Consider the following 24,653-nt stretch of genomic DNA (forward strand, 5'->3'; position numbering starts at 1 on the left):
GCTGTTGTAACCAAAAAAGCTTGAGAATAGAATTCCAATATGGTTCTATGTTTCTGTTATAGTAAACAGTGACATCTTGAAAAACGATGCACATATATGAAACAACTAATAATAGTTACACATAATGGGTAAAGAGCAATAAAACATCGTCTAATAGATAGAGTGAAAAAATTGACTTAATTTAATTTTTTATCAAAAATAATATACATAAGAGGATAAAACATTGTGATTCTAATTAATATAGATTTTTTTATGTATAAGAAAATTCTAATTTAGTGGAAAGAACATTGCGAGAAGCTAAATTGGTTTCTGAATTGAAAAAAATACCAACATCACACAGGTTGCGATGGTTGTGGTACGGACAGCGCCACTACTTGGCAGCGGAAAAATAAACATGCTCGTCACCTCCTACTGATTTAGGGCATCAGAAAGAGAGAAACTAAAAATCAAATAAAAAATCCAAAGAGGAATTGAGACAAAATAGGATTATATTGGTCCTTAAACTTTCAGTAAATTTTAGAATTAGTCTATTTCAAAGTTTTAGACCAATTTAGTCTTTTATCTTTTAAAATACGTGAAATTAGTCATTTTAATATAGTTTTGTTAAATTTATTTGATATTTCCTACTCATTTCAGGATTGTATGAGTTGTTTATACTGTTTGACACATTTTTGTTGCTTTAATGTTAAGTCAAATACTATTATAAAATGTACTTAAAATGTCGAATAAATTTAATAAAATTATATTAAAATAACTAATTCCACCTATTAATAACTCTGGGGACATTTGGAGAATTGCTTTAATTTTAGAAGATTCTAATACTCGTTACTCCTTTTTTTTAGAAGTAGCTTTTTTTTAGAAGTAGCCCAGCTGAAGTCGCAATAATATATTACATTTATTTATTTGTGTACTACCACGATCTTTATTTTTTCTTAATTTGTTGAATTATAAAATTATTTGTACCAGTTTGTTTTATAAACAGAAATGTGTATTAATATATAATTTTTTGTTGCAAAAAAATAGTTTACCAGTACGACGAGGTTAGAATAAGTAGTTAACCTCATTAATCCATATAATATAATGGATTTACTTAGTGCATAAATACTGTCGTGATGAATAATATTTTTTTATTTCGATAATAATTACCTCTAAATTGAAATTTTGAAACGTTATCACTGAATACTATTCGTTCGTACTGCAGATTACAAAGATTAAATCTCAGAGTGTTCATAAACAATTAATTCTTGACAAGAGGGATAATGTGTCACAAACTTTCATAGATAAACATGTCAACATCTACTATATATACTAATGAAAAAACAAACAAAAAGAAAACTTAACTATTCAACCCTAATTATCAAATGATAGTTTACAAGTATCTGAACTCCTCTTGCATGAGGATAAATCTCTTATCATATTTAGTTTCTCCCTATCATTGTAAGAGGAAATTTTGATTTTCATAGTCCTTAAATATTTTGCATTCTCCATGATGTATCCTGCAAATAGAAACTCATCTATCGAACCCCTGTAACATCCAAGACTACAGGTTTTGAGGTGTGATAAGATGCATGCAGGAACAGATTGTGGGTCTGGCAACACTGCTTCTTCATGGCCTTGCGCAGATGAACCAAAACTTATCTGTTAACAACAATCATAAAACTATATTAATAATATTGTTTGAACAAAAGATAACAAGAAAATTCATATACTTCTAAGGCTTAAATCATCAAACCTTCCCAATACAACCAATTGCAAGAGTTTGAAGCTTGGGACAACGCCTCAGCGTTTCCAAGAACTCAACCCAATTGTTCTTAATATACAGGTAATCCAATTTAAGTTGAACTAAATTCTGAAACTCATAAATCCAATCTTGCTGACGGAACTGCAAGAGATGCATACAAAAACAATATCATCACAAATACGCCTTTTTCTCCTCAAGAATAGAAAGTATAATAACAAACAAATCTCACGTGCATTACCAAATCTGTGCACAAAACTTTAACATTCTTGACGATTTCGAATGGAACAAATTTTGCAGCCATGTTGCCCAAGGTGGACAATCTGCTGAACTTTAATTCAGCATTGATAAGTATACTTTTGACTTCCAAATCCTCAAGATTAGGGCACCCAGAGAGAAGCTGTGAAAGATCTATACCTTCTGAGAAGAGCACACGATTCAAATGCAAGATTTTAAGCATGGGAAAATCAACAAAGGGGATATTTTCCACTGTCATATTGGCCAATTTCAGAAATACAAGAGTTTTGAAGGTAAACACCACAGAGGGCATGACGATGTATAGATCCAAACTGAGGTCGAGGTGTTGAACTCTTGCACTTCCACTCACTGCATCCTCAATCCGTGTCTTGATGATGCTTTCAGTATGACGAATTGTTCTGTAACTATAACGAATGGTAGGATCAAAACAGTTGAAAAAATAATTGAGGCGAAATCTGAGAAGGGGTTGATCTCTATCACGCGAACGCAGAAAAGAGGACACTGAGTGAAAGTGATCGTAGGCCTCTTTGCGGTTTTCATAACCGATAGAGAAATCGAAAGAGGGAACCGAACGCCAAAGAGGGTTCCAACGCTTTGAAAGAACACAGGTTGCAACAACTTGTTTGGTTGGAAGAAAAGATAAAATGTATAAAAGGATTTCATCTGGAATACTGCTGATCAAATCGGCCATGGTTTAGAATATGAAAAGTGTACACACTTTCTCCAGATTTGTATGGAAAATCAAAACCCTAACACCTGTTTCAGTTTCTTATTATAGGAACAACTCACCGCTTACTACCCCAAGATATTATCACATATATCTCAAATATTTTGATAATATCTCTAAAATATTGATAGGTTAATACCTTAATTACGATATAATAATATTGTTATACTTTTAATATATATGATAATTAATTATTTAGTATATATAAAATATTATAGTATAATAATTAATTATATAATATCTTTAAAACATAATATTTGATTATCATAGCTTAATATGGTTAATATATTGTTTAAATTCTGATTGATTTACTTTAACGTTGGAGAATCTCTATATTGTATTTTCCAGATTCGATCAATTTAATATGTTAATATGTAAATACTTTTATTATGAAATATTAAATAGTTAGAAAAATAATATGCATTGCACAGGTACAAACTATATTTAGTTGTATAAAATTAATTGTTAATTATCTTTTTTTTATTGAAAAATTAGTTATATTGTATACATGCTGATAAATTAGTTTCACTTAATCATTGAAATAGTTAACTTATTTACATGAGTGTATAAAGATCGGTACTTCATAGTAAGTTATGAACATCATTATTTAGTGTAGTCAACACTATTTGTTGGAATAATTTAAAATATTAAATAAAGTAAAAAGAAATTGATTTAACAAATAATAAAAAATTTTAACATAAAAGAATTAGTGTTTCTATTTTTTTTATCTTTAACTTTGATAATATAAAAACGTCAAATCAAATTTTTATATTATGAAGTAAAATCTAAATAAAGATGACACTGTTGTTAATGTCTTATTGTGTTCGGATAAATAAATAATTTTTAAGAATCGTTAAAAAAATATTTGAATAAATTATGTGATGTCATAGATATTTAATGAATTAAAATTTATTGGAATGATAAATTACAAATAAATCAAATAAAAGTGATCAAAATATTATTATATTTCTTTTGATATTAGGAAGCATGGCTGATATAATCAATAGTTTTCCAGAAGAAATCATTCTTTTTTGGATTCTCGTGATAGAGACCAACCCCTCCATAGATTTCTTCTCAGATGCTCTCTACCTTAAATGATCCTATAAGAATTAACATGGATCTGGACTGCAGTGAGTGAAGGGGTATAATTAAGAAGAATCTAATATAAAAAGTATTGAAATGTCATAAAAATTATAGAATAATGAAAAAAGTCTAAAATAGGAGATAAAAATCAAGAATTGTCATGATGATGTAACAGGATCTATAAATACTGATGTATATCGACATTTGATGAATACAACACAAATAAATTACAAAATACACTTCTTTCAATTATTACTTTCGAATTACACTATCTTTTCATTTTTTCTATTCCATCAATTATTTTTTTCACAACTACAAAATAATTTTTTTTTTATTACAATAGTTACTATTATGTATAAAAAAATATAATTGATCTCTATATTGGTTTCTAAAATTAGTCTCTAGTTAATCAGTGACTAATTTAGCGATCAATTATAATTTTTTATTCATAATAATAAATATTTTAATAACGAATAATTTTTTATTTTATATGAAGAAGTTGTAATGTCTCATTTAATTAATAAAAATAATTAAAGGAAGCGTCGCACAAAATAAAGTATAAACACAGTCCAGGAGTTTAAACCTTACTCCTTACAAAAAATTTGAGGCACACCACGATGCCAAAACATACCAAATACAAGAACTAAAGGCTAACAGAAAAAGATAGAGTATAAAAGGGTAAAGCAATACATGGCCCATAACCCTAACAAAAAGCCCGAACAAAACATGGTGTCCAACCCAAATAGACTATGCAGCAGAATCATCTCTTCCCGGTTGACCTCGAGTGCTTCTTGCATCTGCTCACATCAACAAGTTGATGATCATCACAAAAGTAGAAGAACAACATACAAGACAATCAAACAAGCAAACAGGGTAAACTAGAGCCGTAAAGATTTCATCAATGCATTCAGATATACTTTCGCAGTCCAATATACGTACATCACCCAAGCATGTTATAACCTTCCAAATCAATATACTACGACTCGACTCGACTCATCCGGATACATATAACCTGGTCAGATTCAGCGGATGCTTGCACTTGTGGTGAATACCTCTGCTCACCCCTGAGCTATGTGTTACAAGTGTTACAATGGATCAATTCCCTCACACACAAGGTTAGCCCTTAATGAGTTTTAGGCCTCCTGCTACTCTCACCAGATGAGTCAGTCCGCTCTAAGTGAGACTAACTGAATCCTTAAAGTGTCAAGATGCACTCCTTACCTTGAATCCTTACCAAGTTATATAGATGGGGCACCACCATGGACACCCACTAACAGGGGCCATGGAATTACGTCCCGACCACTGAAGCACGACCATGAAGTCTCACCTAGAGACTTCAAGGAATTACGTACTGACCAATACCAAACATATACAAACAGCCAAGTAACAAATACATATATCATGCATAGGAACCTCACACCAACATCTGTAACCAACCCTCATTTATCATATAATGAATCCATACCAACTCGTTATTCCCAACCATGAGTAAAGTGCTTCCTCTCATACCAATACCATGCCACTAGATTACCAACCATCAATTGTCCATCGTTGCTCATGTCAAATTTGTGACCATATATATATATATATATATATATATATATATATACCCAACCCCTCATGTATAATTCATATAAAGATCATGCCAAACTCATAATCCACCACATATAACGCTCTCCTAAGCATGCATAATCACCCCCATCGTGCCATTATATAATAACCCAATCAATCACATGCTAACCATCCAAGAACAGAGAGAAAACCAACTCAGAACGCATCATCGCCCAGCTCTTCGCTCAGACTGGAGGGTCTCGCTCAAGCGAGAAGGACTCTCGCTCAGGCGAGCTCCCTTCGCCCAGGCGAGAGCTCGACACACATAATAGTGACCTCTGTACATTCTCGCTTAGGCGAGACTCCTCTCGCCTGAGCGAGACGCTCGCTCGCTCGCTCAAAACTGAGTTGGTCGCCTGAGCGACCCTCGCGTAAAAAGGTCTAAGCGAGTCGCCTAGGCGAGACAGGCTCGCTTGGGCGAGATTATCCGATCTCGCCACTGTTTTCCTGCGACAGCCATTCATACCAATCCAAACCAACATACTAAAACATTCCAAGCATTCAGAACCTCATATCAACCCTAGAATCTTAGCACAACAGCAAAAACAGCAGGAAAAATGAAATACGTGAGTAGGTTCTAGCTTCCCTTACCTGGGAATAATCTAGCACAAGACCTTGATGTCGAATAGAGGAATACCACAGCTCTAGCAGGGGATTATGGAGCTGGAAAAAGAATAGCAGTGGGTTTGTTATGGGAACATTAACATTGGCCACAAAATAAGACCAGATATTGGAAGCTATGCGTTGGGGAATACTTACGTGAGTAGAACGAGGTTGAGCTAGGCTTGAATCTGGTTAAACGTCGAAACCCTAATGGAGTGATGGCTGCGACTGGAAGCACCAAGGGAGCAAATTCTGAAAGTGTAGAATGAATGAATTAGGGCAGACTTTGGGGTGGTTTTATCCTTTGGGCCAGCCCTTAGGCCCAATAGCTTAAAGGCAGCCCTTAAAACTTTAGGACTGAAAACTGGGCCTTACAAAAGTCATGTGAAAATAATAAGACTTATTCTAATCAAACTTGAAGTCTGTCAAAATGATAAAAGTTTCCTATAAAAGTAAGCAAAGTTATGACATATTAACGACTTCACTCATGTACTTTTAATTTAGAAGTCGTCTGAAGACGACACGACTTCAATAATTTTTTTTTCATGTTCTTAATTGTTACTATTAATTTTAAAAAAAAATTAAAAAATTAGTTGAGTAATTAATAGGAGAATAAAGTAAATATGCACATGAAAAAAAGAAGAAGAAGATTTCCTTATTAAAAAGTACATGAAATCAAACATCTTAATAATTAGTGGATGACAATATTCAAATTAAAGTAAACAAAGTTGATGCAATGCAAAGTCACAAATGTCGGAAGATGTCAACCAAACACAATAACATGAAGATAATGATGATGATGATCCACCTCAGCTACCTCAAATTAGACTTAGATGACAAAGAAGAATGCCTCCTTGTGGCATAGGGTCTCATAGATAACTTTTACGTCATTTTGTGATGAACAAATCTTAATAAAAAAATTTCACTAATTATATTTCAAATTTTGTGACTATGCCTTATTATTTCATTTTTATTATTTAACTAAATAAAAACAAAATCATTTTTACCATTTACTAATATGGTGACACTAAAATCGTTTTGTCTTCTAATGACTTCTTCATTAAAATTTTAATAAGTGAAAAAAATAATTTAAAAAGAACCTTACAAAAGTCGAGTCGTCTTCAGTCGACTTCTTCATTAAAATTACAAGACTGAAGTTGTGTCAATATGACACGACTTTGTTTAAGCATTTAATGAAAGTCGTATGATAATGACACAACTTTACTTTTATAGAAAAGTCTTACTATTTTGACACGACTTAAAGTCTGATTAACAAAAGTCTTCCTATTTTGACACAACTTCTTCATAGTAAAGTCGTATCATTTTGGCATGACTTTTCCTTGGTGAAATTTTTTTAAAACTTGCACCACTTTTGGAATTAGATAAGTAAATTGCACTTGTAAAAAAAAAAAAAATCAGTTCTCTCTTTCGATTTCGTTATTTTTCAAAATCCAAACAAGTATCTTATTATTTTTTAAATCAATTTCCTTTCATTTTATTTAATATTTTAATTATCTAAACAAAATTGAGTTTTTACGATACTAATAATGATACTCATACATTACTATTAAAAATACTAACTTTTACACACTCAAATAAATTACCTATCTCATTCGTTAAATAAAATTAATTTATGAAAATCCAATACAATATTTAATATACAATAAAATAACTCATTTTTAAAAATAAAAGATAATTATCAACTACGCAATTAATGTTATACAACTAATATGAGTTAGTGGTACAAATTAGTGTTACTAAAAATTGCATGCACATCATTTCCCATGCAAAAATATGGGAAATATAACCTAACCTTTTCCTTTCACCCCACGTTTACGATCAATTCCAATGCAAAAATAAAGTATTCTCAAAAGATTTGATAAATGGGCGATGAGTTATTCCTATATAAAACTGAAGCAGTCGTGGATACTTTTGATATTCTCAACCATGGCTGATATCATTAGTAGTATTCCAGATGAAATCCTTCTATACATTTTATCTTTTCTTCCAACCAAACAAGTTGTTGCAACCAGTATTCTCTGCAAACGCTGGAATCTTCTATGGCGTTCAGTTCCCTCTTTCGATTTTGTATACACAGTGATGATTATCATTGGCACAAAGAAGAAGAGAGCTACAATCACTTTCTTCACTCAGTGTACTCATTTATGCATTTGCGTGATTTGGACCAACCCCTCCGTAGATTTTCCCTCAATTGTGATGCTCGCTTGTATGATCCTGCAAGTACCGATAAATGGGTTAGGGCTGCAATAAGTGGTAGAGTTGAACATCTCCACTTTAAGCTTCTGTGGAATGTCTTGCCATCTGTGGTGTTTAGCTGCAAAACTCTTGTAGTGCTCAAATTGGAATTTTTGAAAGTGGAAGATATTCACTTTTTTGAATTGCCCTTACTTAAAATCTTGCATTTGTATCATGTTTATTCCTCAGAAGGTATACATCTTTCACAGCTTTTTGCTGGGAGTCCTAATCTTGAGGATTTGGAAGCCGAAAATACATATATCTGTCATGAAAATAAGTTCAACAGATTGCCCAAGTTGATCAGAGCCAACATCCAAGCAGAGTTTGTTCCAATGGAAATTGTTAAGAATGTTGAAGTTTTGTTCATAGATTGGGTAATGCCTGTGGGTTTTTTTTCTTATTACTTTCCATTTCTGAGAAAAAAAAAAGGGATTTCTAATGTTTGGGTATTATTTTTGTGTGTCCTTCAGATATTTCAAGGAGACCTGGATTCTTGCTTTCACAATTTAGTTCAACTTGAATTGAAGACTTTGCGGCATACTGAGGAATGGCCTCTTGAGGTCTTGGAAATACTCAAGCATTGTCCAAAGCTTCAAACTCTCGCTCTTTACATTTATAACAAGGTTTAACGATTTAAAACTTTTCAGGTATGGATTTTCTCGTTATCTTCAAACATTAGGGTTAATATATTTTCTGATTCTTGTTATCAGGGCCATATCTATTCATCTGATGAAAGCCACGAGGGAGAAGTTTGGCCATACTCACAACCTGTTCCTCAATGCATTTCATTATACCTCAAAACCTGTCGGCTTGTAAATTACAAGGGTTCTATAGATGAGTTTGAGTTTGCAAGATCTATTATGCAGAATGCAAAGTATTTAAGGACCATGAAAATATGCGCGGACATTGATGCTAATGATGAGGAAAAACTTGATATGATAAGAGATTTATCCTCATGCGTGAAGAGTTCAGATACTTGCAAGCTTTCATTGGAATAGTTAAGGTTTCTTTTTTGTTTGTCTTTCTTTTAGTATTGTAAGAATGTTGGCACACATTATCCCTCTTGTCCTGAATTGTTTATGCAGCACTCTTCCATCAAGCAAAGTTTGAAGAATTGTCTTTCCGTGTAGTACACTATCTTATCATATTTTCCTGCTTTCTTCTGTCTCCGACTTTTGTTTCATGTCTGAAAATTGATAATCATGATTAATGTGACATTGTTTAAAAGGACCACTTATCACTACATCTCAAATAAATCCATTATTAATACAATTAATAAAGATTTTCATTCATGTTTTTTTTTTCAAAAATAGAATGAATAAATATTTTCATTCATGTTTTTTTTTTAAATTATAATTTTCTAAAAAAAATTATCAACATGGCTGGTAGTATCCTCCCCATGACGAGAGCAAGAAAAGAAAAAAGAAGTCTTCCCGTTACCATCTTGGCAAAAAGTACACTAATTAGCTCTCATAATCTTCATATTCATTGAGTGATACAAATATTTTTAATAAGTTCTTTCTGGATTTTTTTGAGTTTCTATTATGTTCTCTTTATTTTAAAAGATATTTCACCTCAATAAAATAATTTAGTTAAGATAATCTCAATTAAGAGATTATTTTTGCAAGTTTTCTCTTATTTGCATTTTATCAGACACTCACAAACCGTAAAAATAAAAATCTGCACCTACAATCATGAGAAAAAACGTGGTATGATAAATTTGAATAGTTAAGGTTAGAGCAGTAACAGCTTGCTTCTTTTTGTTTGTCTTTCCATTAGGTTTTTTTTATCAGCAATAATATTTTTTTTTTAATCAATAAAGAATAAATAAATTATAGAGGAGCACTTAAGAGGTGCTCTAACTCTTTTATAAAAAATACACAACTAGTTGAGAGAGATAGAGAAGTGTGACAACATGGTCATACAAAATAGGATAGTCACCAAAACAAACATAAGCTATTGCAACAAAAGACAAACTTTTTCTACTGGCCCATGGCCCATAAAACATTACCAGTTCAGAGGCATAGTTATAACCTTGGCAAATGATAGGCAGTTGTTATCCAAGTAAAAATTAACCAACTAACCGGCAAAACCTTTCAAAAAGGTTGGTTTTAACAACATCATTGCTTGTAGTTGAGGTATCAAGGGACAATAGGGTTGTCCCAACCCTTATACAAAAAGAAAAGAAAAAAAAAAGAACATGTTAGTAAATACGTCAATAGACAGAACAAAGGATAAAGGTTCACACTTAACAAAAAAATTAACAACCACAAACCCAACCAGAAAGAACTTCCCGACCGAATAACATGGACTTTTACATCAAAGCTTCCACAGTATCAACCTTCGGGACTAAAACCTTAAGAACATGATTATTGGCATTTGCGTTCTAAATGTTAGTATATTCTTTTCCTTCAAAAGATGGCATAAAATACTTCTTTCCACTTTCAAAGACGAACCTGCAATAGCAAGCTTGAAAACACTGGAAAAAGGTGTTGTTTTGTATCAACCCTTGTCTGTTAAATGATGAAACTGAGAGCATCATTCACCATTTCTTGTTTTGCTTATTTAAAGGATGAGTAGACATTTAAAGAATGAGTAGGCATGTGATTGGGCATAGACACCAGTCAGAGAGTAAGAATAAGGAGTAAGAGGAAGTAATAGTTGAATACTTATTTTCTATGATTCCAAATGTACCAAACCATAGCCAGCCACATGCATCGTCACACCTTATTACATTTATTATGAAGTCCAATGAGTTCAAACTGACTAAAATAGATTCCTGCACTATTATAATAAACAGAGGATCTTCCTGTCTTAAGAACCACAGAGTTGCCATAACAGATGATTGTCTTTCCATTAGTATCGCAAGAAAGTTGACATCTTTATCAAATTAATCTACTCTTCTTCCCAGAGGCGGACCGAGGAAGGGACAGGGGGAGCCGTGGCCCCCCCAACGTTTTTGAATTTTTTTTTTATGTTATATGAAATTTTTTTTGTTTTTAATTTTTTAAATTATGTATAAGAAATTTAATGTTTTGGAATTTTTTAAATAATAAAAATATATATTGGGAATTGATAAGAATTAAAATAGGTATCTTTTTATTTATTTTATAAAATATAACATTTAATACAAATAAATAATAAAACATAAAATTAAATTTAATAAAAAATAAATAAATTTATTAAGATATTTTTTATTTTCTCTCTTACTGTTTTTTGAGTTTCTCACATATTGTATCCACTTTAGATTTTTACTTGTTTTGTTTTCTTTTGTTTATGAAGAAAAAAAGAAAGTTGAACACAAATTCATTATTTTGTGCTCTCATTTTTGTATGCTTTCTTCTATTATTGAAGAGAAAAGTAATTCTTTTTTTCTCAATTGATAGTGAAATATTAGTTTAATAATTAATATTATTTTTTATCTCACGAGTATTTGGTATATTCATTTTTATAAATATCGAAGAAAAAGCAATGCACTAAGTGTTTTTTAATAACTGATTTTTAATTGTGACTTGATTATCATATATTTTTCTTTTATTAATTACATATCACAATTTTTATTTAGATTATGATAAATTATCTTTTAGTATTTTTTTTAAAACATAAGTATATTGATGAAGAAATAAAAGAATAAATTAATTATTTAAAAGTGATAAAATGGAAGCTACTGTGAGGAAGAAAATAGAACAAATCAATCTTTGACAAAAATAAGAAGTCAATTACATCTACTTGATTGATTTTTTAATCTGTCTCGTCTTATTTTAACTCTTCTTGTTTCTACAACTATATCAAAAAGATAATTTTCTACAATAAAAATTATCAAAATAAGACTGCAAAATAAAACGGAAGATGAATTTTTTTGCTGACGATATGATTATTTACATTAAAAACAAAATATAACTAAAAATTTTAGTATTGATTCAATTATTATTAAGTTAAATAATCTTACGGATCCATAATTAAATATATAAATTTTAAGTCTATTTTGGGGCCCTATAAATATCGAGCAAGTTCCGCCACTGCTTCTTCCCCTAATGAAAGTTCGTCACGTTATGTCCAAAATTGTTCATCAAACACCGAAGTTTCAATATTTCTGTGTTGATCTAGGAATTCAAATTTCACATTTGCAATCTGCAATATCAATAGTATTCAACGATAACATTTCAATATAGTGTTTCAATATAAATTGAGAGGTAATTATTATAAAAGAAAAACAAATTACTCATGACAGTATTACCCACTAAGTAATGATGTTTAATGTAATCATTTACATTACATGGATTAATGAGGTTAACTGCGAAATATTATGCACATATGGAACCAACTGATAATAGGTAAACACACTCTGTAAAGAGTATGTGATACCTAGAGTAGAGTAAAAATGGGTATAGAAAAGTTAAATACTGGATTTGTTCGTAACAGTAAAAAATGGTTAGATATAGAAGTTTAGTTTTTTAATATTAATTTTAAAAAAATAAAAAGTTAATATTTATTAATTATCCATACTGGATTTGATCAAATAGTCTCCGAATTTGAGGTAGACTAATATAACGTGCGATCAAATTCCGAATCTCACCACGGAAACTCTACCTTTTCAGGTCTGCCAAAAATAGGTTAATAAATTCTGTTACCATTAATTATTTCATCAAAATTATTTTTTACTGTAATTTACTCAATTGTATAATTATAACTTATCTCTGAATTTGATATAAATTTACATTCTACACGGAGTGCTAATTTGTTATATTATCTTTGAATTTGTATGTAAAATTGTTCTTATTATTAGATATTATTGTAATTTCGAAACTACATATTCATACCATGACCAAGAAAAAGAAACTGCAAGAATATATATAACTTTTCTTTTCCTTTCTTTTTATATAAAATTCATGTTAAACGTTACATTAAATATTACAAAAACTTTAAAATCATACATTTCAAATACAAAACTACAAAAAATAAAAATATTTCTTTTTAAATTTTAAAAACATAACAAACAAAAAAAACTACACGAATCTTATAAAAATGTTTAGCTAAAAATATCAACAACAAAAAATAACTTTATATTAAGGACCGAAACAGAAAAAAAATATTAATCCATCTTTTTTTTTTTGATAAATGGTTTTATTTATATTTATCTCATTTTCAATTGTTGTATATTTTGTATAATCTTACAATAAATATATATAGTATAATATTTAAAATAAGTAATATAATATAAAAGTATGAACGTATTAATAAAACTAATAGCAAATTTGTTCTCACATATCTTATTTATTAAAGGATAAAAAAACAGCTTTACTTTGTGTAGAAAAGTTTAAATAGTAAATCATATATCATAAATCATAAATTAATACAAAATAAAATAATAAAGTTATATCTAATAATAAGTTAAATATTTGATAATTTAAAGAGAGTTGAATATTATTTTTTAAAAATATTGTATAATCGATGTATATATTCTATTATATAATAACTTATTATTGTATCAAAATATCTTAAAAATATTATAAAATCTAACAATAAGTTATTATTTCATAATATATTATTTCAGATTACATCCTTTTGTACATTTTATCTTTTCTACACCAACCAAACAAGTTGTTGTAAACCAGGTGAATCCTTACAATCTTGAGTTATTCCTATAAATAAGTAACTAAATGAGGAGGAGGTGTCTACACTTTTGATATTCTCAACCATGGCTGATATGATCAGTAACTTTTCCGATGATATACTTTTATACATTTTATCTTTTCTTCCAACCAAACAAGTTGTTGCAACCAGTGTTCTCTCTAAACGTTGGTACCTTCTATGGCGTTCAGTAACCTCTTTCGATTTCGATGATTTCCCAACAGATTATAATATTGATCATGACAAAGGCAAAGAGGCCTACACTAATTTCCTTCACTCAGTGGACTCTTTTTTGCTTAGGCGTGACAGAGACCAACCCCTCCATAGATTTCGCCTCAGTTGTGTCTCCCACTGTTATTATGATCCTACCTTTCCTCATACCGAAAGCATCCAGAGATGGATTCAGGTTCTGTTGGGTTATACATTCTTTTTCATATGTTTTGGTTATAGTCATTTGAGTTATGATTATGGTTGTGGTTTTATACCAGTTTTACACCAAAACCTAAGGCAATGATGTTATGGATCTTTTATTTTTATATAGTATTTAACTTTGTCTATTTTATTTAACGTGAAACTTTGACTTAAACTTAAACTATTCCCAACAGATTGCACTTAGTGAAAGCGCTAGAGTTCAACACCTCGATCTCAATATGAGTTGTTGCATGCAGTCTCTGGTGTTTAACTGCAAAACTCTTGTAGTTCTGAAATTGACCAACATAGGAGTGGAAGATATTTCCTTTGTTGATTTGCCGGTGCTTAAAATCTTGCATTTGGATTTTGTTATCTCCTTCAAACGTGTAGATCTTATGCAGCTTCTTTCTGTGAGTCCTAATCTTGAAGTATTGGAAGCCAAGTCCACGTTTCTCTTTCCTGAGGAAAAGTTCAACGGATGTCCCAAGCTGGTTAGAGCCAACGTCCATGGTGATATTGTTTCATTGGAAATCGTTAAGAATGTTCAAGTTTTGTTCATAAGTTTGGTAATGTCTGTCTGCATTTGCTTGTTTTTTTCACTTTGCATTTTCGACGGATAAAGAGATATTTATGATGTTTTGATACTATTTTTTGATCTCTTGCAGAGACGTCAAAAAGACCTGCTCTTTGACTTTCATAATTTACTTCAACTTCAATTAGATTATATGTCGTTTCATATCAACTGGGATGATGTCTTGAAAATGCTCAACCATTGTCCCAAGCTTCAAACTCTTGCCATTGGTTGTGAAAAGGTTCGATGATTTAAGTCTTTCAAGTATGAATTTTAGTTGTTATCCTTTTACATTCATTAGTATTAATCGGCAGCTCTAGAATGGAATTTGGATTCTTTGTTAAATTTTTTTGTATTATTTTTTTACTGTATTTTCATAATAGTTCAAGTGTGAGTCAAAAAGTTCCACGTTGGACAGAAAAGACAAAGTTAAACATTATATAAGAATAAAGATCCATAACAACATTGCTTTAAGGTTTTGGTATCAAAGTGGTATCAAAGGTCTTATATGTGTAAGACTAATGTCATATAACCATATACAACCACAATCTCTCAATGACTATAACCATAATTCATGTGAAAAATATATATAAACCTAACAGAATGATCTAAAATGTATATTAGATCCGTCACTAGTATTAATCTAGTTTTATGATTGTTGTTATCAGTTCAGAATTGGTTCTCGCCATCAAAAGTATGAAGGATCAATTTGGCAATATCCAGAATCTGTTCCTGCATGTATTTCAACACACCTTAAAACCTGTCATCTTAAAAATTTCAGAGGTTCGAAAGATGAGTTACGATTTGCAAGATTCATCGCGGAGAATGCAAAATATCTACGGAACATGAAAATCTGCTCTGATAATGATAATTTTGATAGGGAGACACTAAATATTGTAAGATATTTATCCTCATGCATGAAGAGTTCAGCTTGTACACTCTCATTTGAATATTAAGGTTGTAGCTGCTGCTTTCTTTTTGTTTCTCTTTCCTTTATTCTTTTTAGAATATGTTGATTTTTTTTTATCAAATTAATCCACTTTTCTTCACCTAATTAAAGTCTGTTATATATTATTTCTTTTGTCCATAGTTGTTTATGAAAATTGGTTTTATTATATCTAGTATCTAGTTTCCTAATTTGTTTTTATGCTTAAAACAAATAATTCGATTAGGATTTGTGATTGTAAGACTCAAAAGATATAATAATTGGAAAAATTAATAAAAGATATTATTATTTATTTTATTTAAAAGATAATATGTTGGAGAATTATTAAGAAAAATATTCATATTATGGAAATTGTTATTATAGGAAAGATTTAGTACTTAAAAAAATTATGAACGAAATAAGGTGAATATTATATATAAAATTAATATTGTTATAGAAATAATTTTAAAAGATTATTTTAAAGTCTGGTATTTTATTTAAGACATCTAACAAAAAAACAAAAAACAATGTATTTCATATTTTGTGGTTATTAGAAAGATTAAATAAATTCCAAATTCTTGAGTGTATAAAAGTTTCTTCAGTTCGTTCCGATATATATTATGTTAGTTTCAATTGGTTTTGAATTGGAAAGTCTTTTGTATGTTCGTTAGGATGAATTATTCCTATAAGAAACTAAGAAGTAGTAATGGGACTGTGATATCAAACTTTTGTATCACGTATACTCAGGTGTTATTACTTTTTTTAAAACGGTTAGAGTAATACAAAAATACTCTTTTCTAATTATATTTATTTTTTACTGATAAAAAAAAACTGCAATATTCTCAATCATGGCTGATATCATCGTAAGTCTTTCGGATGAAATCCTTTGTTATTTTCAATCCCTTATCTATGGTAGGATATTGTACTTATAAAATTTCTAAATTAAAGTTAAACAATTATATTAAACATATTCGATAACTGAAAAGATAGTTGAATATTTTTTTTTTAAATATTGTATAATCAATGTATATATTTTATTACATAATCACTTATTGTATCAAAATATCATAAAAATATTATAAGATCTATTAATAAGTTATTATTTCATAGTATATTAACTATAAGATATTTTATAATATTTTGATGCCTACAAATATACCTTATACATATCATAATGTTATTCTTTTTTTCAAAAATGGTAGTTTTCTAAGAAACCGTTTGTTTGTATACTAAATTGAGACTAGGTTAATAATGTGATACTGACAAATGACATTATTACTATCACGTTACTTAAATCAAAATCTAAACACCAATTAAGATTTTAAAAACAAACAAAAAACAAGGACCAACCAAGAGTTTTATTACCATGACTAAGGAAAAAAACTACACGGAATATCAAACTTTTCTTTTCACTTCTTTTTATATAAAATTCATGTTAAACATTACAAAAAATATATTACATTAAATATTACAAAAAATTTAAAATCACATATTTCAAATAGAAAGCTATAAATAAAAAAAATAAAAATATATTTTTTAATTTTGAAAACATCAATAACCAAAAAAAAAAAAAAACTACACGAATCTTATAAAAATGTTTAGCCAAAAAAGTCAAAACAAAAATAAGTTTATATAACTCAGACTGAAAAAAAATATTACAAATATAAGAGTCTCGACTCGATTGTATCAAGTGTGTGAGAATAAATATGTTCTTTAATCCATCTTTTATTTTTGGATGGTTTTAATTAAACTTATCTCATTTTCAATTGTTGTATATATATATTTTTTTATTAATCTTACATCATATCTTACAATATTGCAATTTCAATTTAAAATAAAATAAAATATTATAACGATACATATAAGTAATAAATTATGATGCATCTATACTTTAATTTGTGTCATGTAATTGTAATCAACACATATTCGTATTTGATATCTTAAGATAGTTTACCGATATTTATCAATAAAGTATCTAATATATAAACTTTTATGATGACAATAATTTATAAATTTTTATGTTAAAAACATTCGATACATTTAATTTTAATTTGGATTCACATAATAATAATAATAATATATTTATCATACTTTCCAAAAGTTGTGTACATTTTGTAATATGCATATATCACATATCATATTTTATTATTTTTAAAATAAATATATCGACATATCAGATATGTATTATGATAGAAGTATTATATCTGTGCATTATAAGATTACATGAGTTTATTTCAATCGAGGGGTAATACAACCCTAGTTTTTTCCTTTTCTCTTGCCAATGTTTATGTTTCTCATGGCATGCACAATAATTCCGCGATTTTATAGGTTCGCTAGGGGTGATGCTAACGAAATCAGTTGCAAAAAAACATTTAATTTTCAAGACTAAATTAAGTCAAAATATAGTCATTAAACCACTTTAGATTGATGTGAAATGTTATCATAGACACAAAATAAAGCTAATTTAGAACCCTTTTTTTTTCACTGGACTAAACCACGAGTTGTCTTTCTCATCCATGCATATGTCACTATACAAAAAGTTTCATCAAATAAAAAAAATGTGTACCATGAAAGTAATATTTTACAATCAAGTATAACAGAATATATTTTTTTTTATCAAGAATGAAACAAAACAGATGACAAATGAAAACAGGATAAAAAGTTTATGCTTAACTTTTTTTTTTTTTTCTTTGAAACATATGAGAGAATTAGAACGGAACAAAAACTGTAAATAACTCAAAAAGTAAAAAATAAACAATAAAAATACATTTTAATAATTTTATTATTTAATATATTTAGTTTATATTTTACTATTCATTAAAATTAAAAACATGTTTTATAAAAAAATAAAAAATCAATTAATTTAATTCTCAACCATATTTAGTTTAATGACATAAGTTGTTTAAATTTCAACCCAGATTGTGGGAAATACAAACCTAGGTTATTCCTTACCCTTTCCAACGTTTAGGTTTAGGTTTCCGATGCACATCAATTCCAATGCAAAAAATAAATTATTCTCAAACGATTTGATATGTTGTGTCCTATAAGAAACTGAAACAGTGCGTAGGCTTTTCATATTCTCAACCATGGCCGATATGATCAGTAATTTTCCCGATGATATCCTTCTATACATTTTATCTTTTCTTCCAACCAAACAAGTTGTTGTAACCAGTATTCTCTGCAAACGCTGGAATCTTCTATGGCGTTCAGTTCCCTCTTTCGATTTCCACTATGATGACCTCTTTGATTATGACCAAGAATTTGATGACGACACTCATTTTCTTAAGTTGGTGGACTCTTTTTTGCTTTGTCGTGATACTGACCAACCCATCCATAGATTTCGCCTCAATTTTTCCCCTAACTTTTATCATCCTACAAATATCGTGCCTTGGGTCAAGGCTGCAATCAATGGTAGAGTTCAACATATGGACTTTCATCTGTACTCGTTGAATGTGTTGCCATCTGTGGTGTTTAGCTGCAAAACTCTTGTAGTTCTCAAATTGGCATTTTTGATAGTGGAAAATATTCACCTTTTTCAGTTGCCCTCACTTAAAATTTTGCATTTGAATTATGTTAATTACTTACACTCAGAAGTTATAGCTATAGATCTTTCAAAGCTTTTTTCTGGGAGTCCTAATCTTGAGGACTTGGTAGTCAAATATACATATATCTGTCATGAGAGTAAGTTCAACAGATTGCCCAAGTTGGTCAGAGCCAACATCGATGCGTTAGTTCCAACGGAAATTGTTAAGAATGTTGAAGTTTTGTTCATAGATTGGGTAATTGTTAAGAATGCCTATGGGTTTTTTTTGTTATTACTTTTCATTTCTGAGAAAAAGGGATTTATAATGTTTGGGTATTAATTTTGTGTGTCTTTCAGATATTTCAAGAAAACCGGAATTTTTGCTTTCACAATTTAGTTCAACTTGAATTGAACAATTTGCAGTATACTGCGGAATGGCCGCTTGAGGTCTTGGAAATACTCAAGCATTGTCCAAAGCTTCAAACTCTCGCTGTTTACATTTATAATAAGGTTTAATGATTTGAAACTTTTCAGGTATGGATTTTCTCGTTATCTTCAAACATTAGTGTTAATATATTTTCTGATTGTTGTTATCAGGACCATATTTATTCATCTGATGAAAGCCATGAGGGAGAAGTATGGCCATACTCACAACCTGTTCCTCAATGCATTTCGTTATACCTTAAAACCTGTAGGCTTGTAAATTACAAGGGTACTATAGATGAGTTTCAGTTTGCAAGATCTATTATGCAGAATGCAAAGTATTTAAGGACCATGAAAATATGCGCGGACATTGATGCTAATGATGAGGAAAAACTTGATATGATAAGAGATTTATCCTCATGCGAGAAGACCTCAAATTCTTTTACACTTTCATTTGAATAGTTAGAGAAAGTTTCTTTTTGTTTGTGTTTCCGTTAGAAACTGCAAGAAGGTTGACATGTTTACCGATTTAAACTTCATTTCTTCATCTAATCAATGTTTGTCACTCATTGTCCCTTTTGTATTAAGCAAAGTTTGAACAATTTTCTTTCTATGTAGTACAATGTCTTATCATATTTCTTTGCTTTCTTCTGTCTCAGACTTTTGATTCAACAATCTTAGTTGAATTTTTCCACATCATTTAATTACAATAACTTCTATGCCACTGAAAAGAAAACATATAACTTATTTGGACAAATATCTGTTAAAAGACTCATAGTAAAATTCCTATAGCACTTTTAATTGTTAATACAATGTAATCTTGTTCACATTTTTTTTTTCAAGTCCTATTCTTGAGGTCTTGAAAGCCAATGATACATATGTCAATCCTGAAGGAAAGTTCAACCGATTGTCCAAATTGGTCAAAGCCAACATTATTCAAGGAGATTTTGTTTCATTTGAAATTGTTAAGAATGCTGAAGTTTTGTCAATATATGAGGTAATATGCCTGTGAGAAGAAAGTATCATCTTTTCATTTAACAATTTTATTATTCATTAGAAGAAAGTAAATATTTTGTAATAACTTTTATAATTTTAAGTAAATGTGTTTTCTTCTACTACAATGATTCTTATCAAATATATTGTATAACTTTTTCACTTAAAGTAATTAAGGTTTAAATATGTTTTTGTTCCCTTAGCTTGTAGTGAATTTTAGAATTAGTTCATTTTAAAACTTTAGACCAATTTAATTATTTATTTTTCAAAATATGTAAATTTAGTCATTTTAATCAAATTTTGTTAGGTTTATTTAATATTTCAGGATTGTATTTGAGTTATTTATATTCACGTATTTTGAAAGATGAAAGACTAAATTGGTCTAAAGTTTCGAAATTGACTAATTCAAAAATTCATTAAAAATTAATGGACAAAAACATATTTAATCCATATTTTTAATCATTCAAAGAGGGTTGACTATATACTAAATAATGATGTTCATAAACTACTATGAAGTACTAGTTTCCATACACTCATGTAAATAATTAGCTATATCAATCATTAAATAAAACTAATCTATCAGAATACAATACAATATGTAATATACAATGTAACTAATTTTTAAAAAATAAAAGATAATTACCAACTACGTACTTAATTTTATACAACTAATTTCGAAATCATAAATTTCGAAGTCACTTAAATTTTATTGTTAACTTACAATTATGCCTTACATTGCAAACAACAATTATACAAGATTACATATATAATTAGTATTAACAAAACTGCCCCAATAAAAAATAATAAGAGATAATAACATTAAATTGATCTAATATTTTTACTACTAGAAGTTCCTTCTTTTATTTTCTCAACTTGTTCTTAAATATAACTTAATTTTGAATTTAATAAATTAATATTAAAAGAAAAGTATCTACTTATTACTAATAATAATACCATAAAATAAGTTGTGTATACTAGTAGAAATACAACACAAAAATTCTTAAACAGATCAAGTTACTTTAATATATATAATCGGTTATTATATTATAAAAATATTATATAATTATTTATCTATAACAATATACAATGAAGATTTCTTCTTTTTGTGTCTATATTTTAAAATATCAATTTTATCCTTCAAAATATAATTATTTATTAAATTTTTAAAAATTGAGCGATTTTTGTATAAAATGGTCTATTTCTGCTGTTCTCTCTTCTTTTATTTATTAACAGTTATTTTCTCATATTTTCTAATATATTTCACTTTATTTTTAATAAATATAATCTTAATTTATATATTAACTTAATAATATAATATCACCTATTAATATAATATTATGTATATTTAAAAAATGCGTACACAGACGCGATAATATATGTATGCTAGTTATCTTATAATATCTTTTATATATATATATATATATATATATATATATATATATATATATATATATATATATATATATGTATATTTTAGATAATCAATTATTTTGAAAATATTCTAAAACTAATAAGTTGTTATTTCATAAGATATGAAACATAAATATCTTAGAAATATTTGTTATTATATAGGGATTTCTGTATATATTGGAATTGGGTGGTGAGTTATCCCTGTTCCTATAAGTAACCGAAGTAGGTTATGTACACTTTCGATATTCTCAATCATGGCTGATATCATCAGCAATTTTCCGAACGACATCCTCTGTTACATTCTATCTTTTCTTCCATCTCAACAAGTTGTTGCAACCAGTGTTCTCTCCAAGCGCTGGAACCTTCTATGGCGTTCTGTTCACTCTTTCGATTTCGATTTCGGCTACCATGGCAGAAGTATTGACACCTACGAAGTTGACTACTATCGTTTTCTCTTCTCAATGTCCTCTTTTCTGGTTTGGCGTGACAGAAACCAACCCCTCCATAGATTTCGCCTCAGGTGTCGCTCTATATTTCATTCTACTTCAAGTTGTGCTGATATTTTCAACAACTTCACCTCAAAGTCGATTAAGACTGCAGTGAGTGGATTTGGTAGAGTTCAACACATTGACCTCAATCTGGATTCGCAAATGGTCATGCCCTCGGTCGTGTTTACCTGCAAAACTCTTGTAGTTCTCAGATTGGCTCACATAACACTGAGCGAAATTTCCTTTGTCGATTTGCCCTCGCTTAAAATCTTGCATTTTGATTTTGTTAGTGTATCGAAAGATCTGAATTTTTCACAGCTTCTCTCTGGGTGTCCTAATCTTGAGGACTTGGAGGTCAAGAATATGGTTTGTGAAAGTAAAGGAACGTTCGTCAGATTGCCCAAGTTGGTCAGAGCCAGCATCGATGAACATTTACTTCCATTGGAAACTGTTAAGAATGTTGAAGTTTTGTTCATCGATTGGGTAATGCCGCCGGTAAGGATTGTTGTTATTACTGGAAAAATTATATTTTGACTCCCATCATTTACTTTCTGATGTGATGTAGTGTGGATCATTGATTTTTTAAAAGAAAAGATAGTAGTACATTTATCAGTGATCTACATTAAACTACATCAACCATGACGTCAGAAAGTGAAAGATGGGAATCATAAGTATCATTGTCTTATTTTCTAATTTTAAGGGAATTTATGATGTTTTGATATTATTTTATATGTCTTGCAGATATGTCCACGAAATTTGGATATTGACTTTCCGAATTTAGTTCAACTTCAATTGATTGTGCGATTTAGGGAGGATTGGCCTGGGGTTTTGAGAGTGCTCAAGCATTGTCCTAAGCTTCAAACTCTTGTCATTTGCATTAACAAGGTTTAATGATTTAAGCTTTTCAAGTATGAATTTTGTTGTTATCTTTTCTTCAAACATTAATATTAATTCATTTTGTTGTGATTGCTGTTATCAGATCAATCCTGAATTATTTGTAGCAAGCTATAAAGAAGAAGATGTTCGGCCATACCAACAAAGTGTTCCTGCATGCATTTCATCACACCTTAAATCCTGCTGTCTTAAAGGATACAGTGGTTCTGTAGATGAGTTTCAATTTGCAAGATATGTTATGGAGAATGCAAAATATCTAAGAACCATGAAAATCTGCATTTTTGGGGGAAAGATTAATATGATAAGAGAATTATTCTCGTTCATAAAGAGATCAGATATTTGTACACTTTCATTTGGATACGGTTAAGGACTGTTTTGGACATGAAACACTTTGAAGTTTCAAAATTCTGTGTTGTTTTTGTAATTCAAACTTCACATTTGTAATATGTGCAATGATCTTTATTAAAAGCGTAAGTATTTAAGAAAGGTGTATTGAAAATTTTCTGTGGATGATGATGCTGTAGTTTGTAATCAATGTTAGGATACTTTTTACTTTGCCGATGAACAAATGTGTATCATAAGCCTTTCTAATGCTGTTCATTCTTTAGGATTTTGAATTCTATGAACCATGCTCAATGTAAAGAGATTCATTGGAAAAGAATCAAAATTTACTTTCCGGTATTTATTTTGAGGTAATTATTGATTCTAGTTATTTTATGGTATCAGAACTAGAATTTTACATGGTTTAAAAGATGATAATGTTGGATGTAATCTTCGTATTACATTGATTAACGGGATAAATGATAAATTCTTGTAAACCCCGTCATGCTTTTAAAGAACTTTTTTTTTTTTTTCATATAAATTTGTTATACTATCTATGATATTGTATGTAAATTTGGTGTTATTACTATATTATTGTAATCTCGTAACTAACACTATTTATGATTATTACCAAGACTACCAAATAAATGCAAGGAATATTTATTTTTCGTTGTTGAATGTTTAATAACTATCTTCATGACATATATATTCTTTTCTAATAAATTACCTAAAAGTTTATCTAACTTTTCTTTTCTTTTTATATAAAATCCATGTTAAAAATTACAGT

The 24,653-nt window shown here is 29.3% G+C and overlaps 4 protein-coding genes and 1 pseudogene across 4 annotated transcripts; 4 read left to right on the top strand and 1 right to left on the bottom strand.

The window, feature by feature from the left end:
- Positions 1-1,350: 1,350 nt before the first annotated feature.
- On the bottom strand, positions 1,351-2,687 carry LOC114180927 (putative F-box/FBD/LRR-repeat protein At5g62970). The gene is made up of 4 exons (XM_028067222.1): positions 1,971-2,687; positions 1,744-1,873; positions 1,682-1,708; positions 1,351-1,619 (listed from the first exon to the last, which is right to left on the bottom strand). Exons 1-4 carry the CDS (start codon positions 2,685-2,687, stop codon positions 1,351-1,353), a joined length of 1,143 nt encoding a protein of 380 aa, XP_027923023.1.
- Positions 2,688-7,967: 5,280 nt separating this feature from the next.
- LOC114180928 lies at positions 7,968-9,274 on the top strand (annotated as a pseudogene).
- Positions 9,275-13,974: 4,700 nt separating this feature from the next.
- Positions 13,975-15,139, top strand: LOC114180929 (FBD-associated F-box protein At5g56370-like). The gene is made up of 3 exons (XM_028067223.1): positions 13,975-14,313; positions 14,513-14,884; positions 14,984-15,139. The coding sequence occupies exons 1-3, from the start codon at positions 13,975-13,977 to the stop codon at positions 15,137-15,139; spliced, it is 867 nt and encodes a 288-aa protein (XP_027923024.1).
- A 3,761-nt stretch (positions 15,140-18,900) lies between these two features.
- Positions 18,901-20,222, top strand: LOC114180930 (F-box/LRR-repeat protein At4g14103-like). The gene is made up of 3 exons (XM_028067224.1): positions 18,901-19,570; positions 19,741-19,847; positions 19,935-20,222. The coding sequence occupies exons 1-3, from the start codon at positions 18,901-18,903 to the stop codon at positions 20,220-20,222; spliced, it is 1,065 nt and encodes a 354-aa protein (XP_027923025.1).
- Positions 20,223-22,417: 2,195 nt separating this feature from the next.
- On the top strand, positions 22,418-23,912 carry LOC114180931 (F-box/FBD/LRR-repeat protein At4g26340-like). Its single transcript, XM_028067225.1, has 4 exons — positions 22,418-22,683; positions 22,714-23,134; positions 23,393-23,536; positions 23,631-23,912. The coding sequence occupies exons 1-4, from the start codon at positions 22,418-22,420 to the stop codon at positions 23,910-23,912; spliced, it is 1,113 nt and encodes a 370-aa protein (XP_027923026.1).
- Positions 23,913-24,653: the final 741 nt, after the last annotated feature.

This window comes from Vigna unguiculata, chromosome 4 (assembly GCF_004118075.2).
Source record: "Vigna unguiculata cultivar IT97K-499-35 chromosome 4, ASM411807v1, whole genome shotgun sequence".
NCBI classification, from domain to species: Eukaryota; Viridiplantae; Streptophyta; class Magnoliopsida; order Fabales; family Fabaceae; genus Vigna; species Vigna unguiculata.

Coding starts and splice junctions, on each gene's coding strand:
- LOC114180927 (XM_028067222.1), bottom strand. CDS start 2,687: ATGGCCGATTTGATCAGCAGTATTCCAGATGAAATCCTTTTATACATT. Junction 1,874..1,970: donor GCACAGATTTGGTAATGCAC/GTGAGATTTGTT, acceptor CAGTTCCGTCAG/CAAGATTGGATTTATGAGTT. Junction 1,709..1,743: donor TCAAACTCTTGCAATTGGTT/GTATTGGGAAGG, acceptor AAGCCTTAGAAG/TATATGAATTTTCTTGTTAT.
- LOC114180929 (XM_028067223.1), top strand. CDS start 13,975: ATGGCTGATATGATCAGTAACTTTTCCGATGATATACTTTTATACATT. Junction 14,314..14,512: donor GCATCCAGAGATGGATTCAG/GTTCTGTTGGGT, acceptor TATTCCCAACAG/ATTGCACTTAGTGAAAGCGC. Junction 14,885..14,983: donor AAGTTTTGTTCATAAGTTTG/GTAATGTCTGTC, acceptor GATCTCTTGCAG/AGACGTCAAAAAGACCTGCT.
- LOC114180930 (XM_028067224.1), top strand. CDS start 18,901: ATGGCCGATATGATCAGTAATTTTCCCGATGATATCCTTCTATACATT. Junction 19,571..19,740: donor AACGGAAATTGTTAAGAATG/TTGAAGTTTTGT, acceptor ATTTAGTTCAAC/TTGAATTGAACAATTTGCAG. Junction 19,848..19,934: donor CTGTTTACATTTATAATAAG/GTTTAATGATTT, acceptor TGTTGTTATCAG/GACCATATTTATTCATCTGA.
- LOC114180931 (XM_028067225.1), top strand. CDS start 22,418: ATGGCTGATATCATCAGCAATTTTCCGAACGACATCCTCTGTTACATT. Junction 22,684..22,713: donor CTCCATAGATTTCGCCTCAG/GTGTCGCTCTAT, acceptor TTCTACTTCAAG/TTGTGCTGATATTTTCAACA. Junction 23,135..23,392: donor AAGTTTTGTTCATCGATTGG/GTAATGCCGCCG, acceptor TATGTCTTGCAG/ATATGTCCACGAAATTTGGA.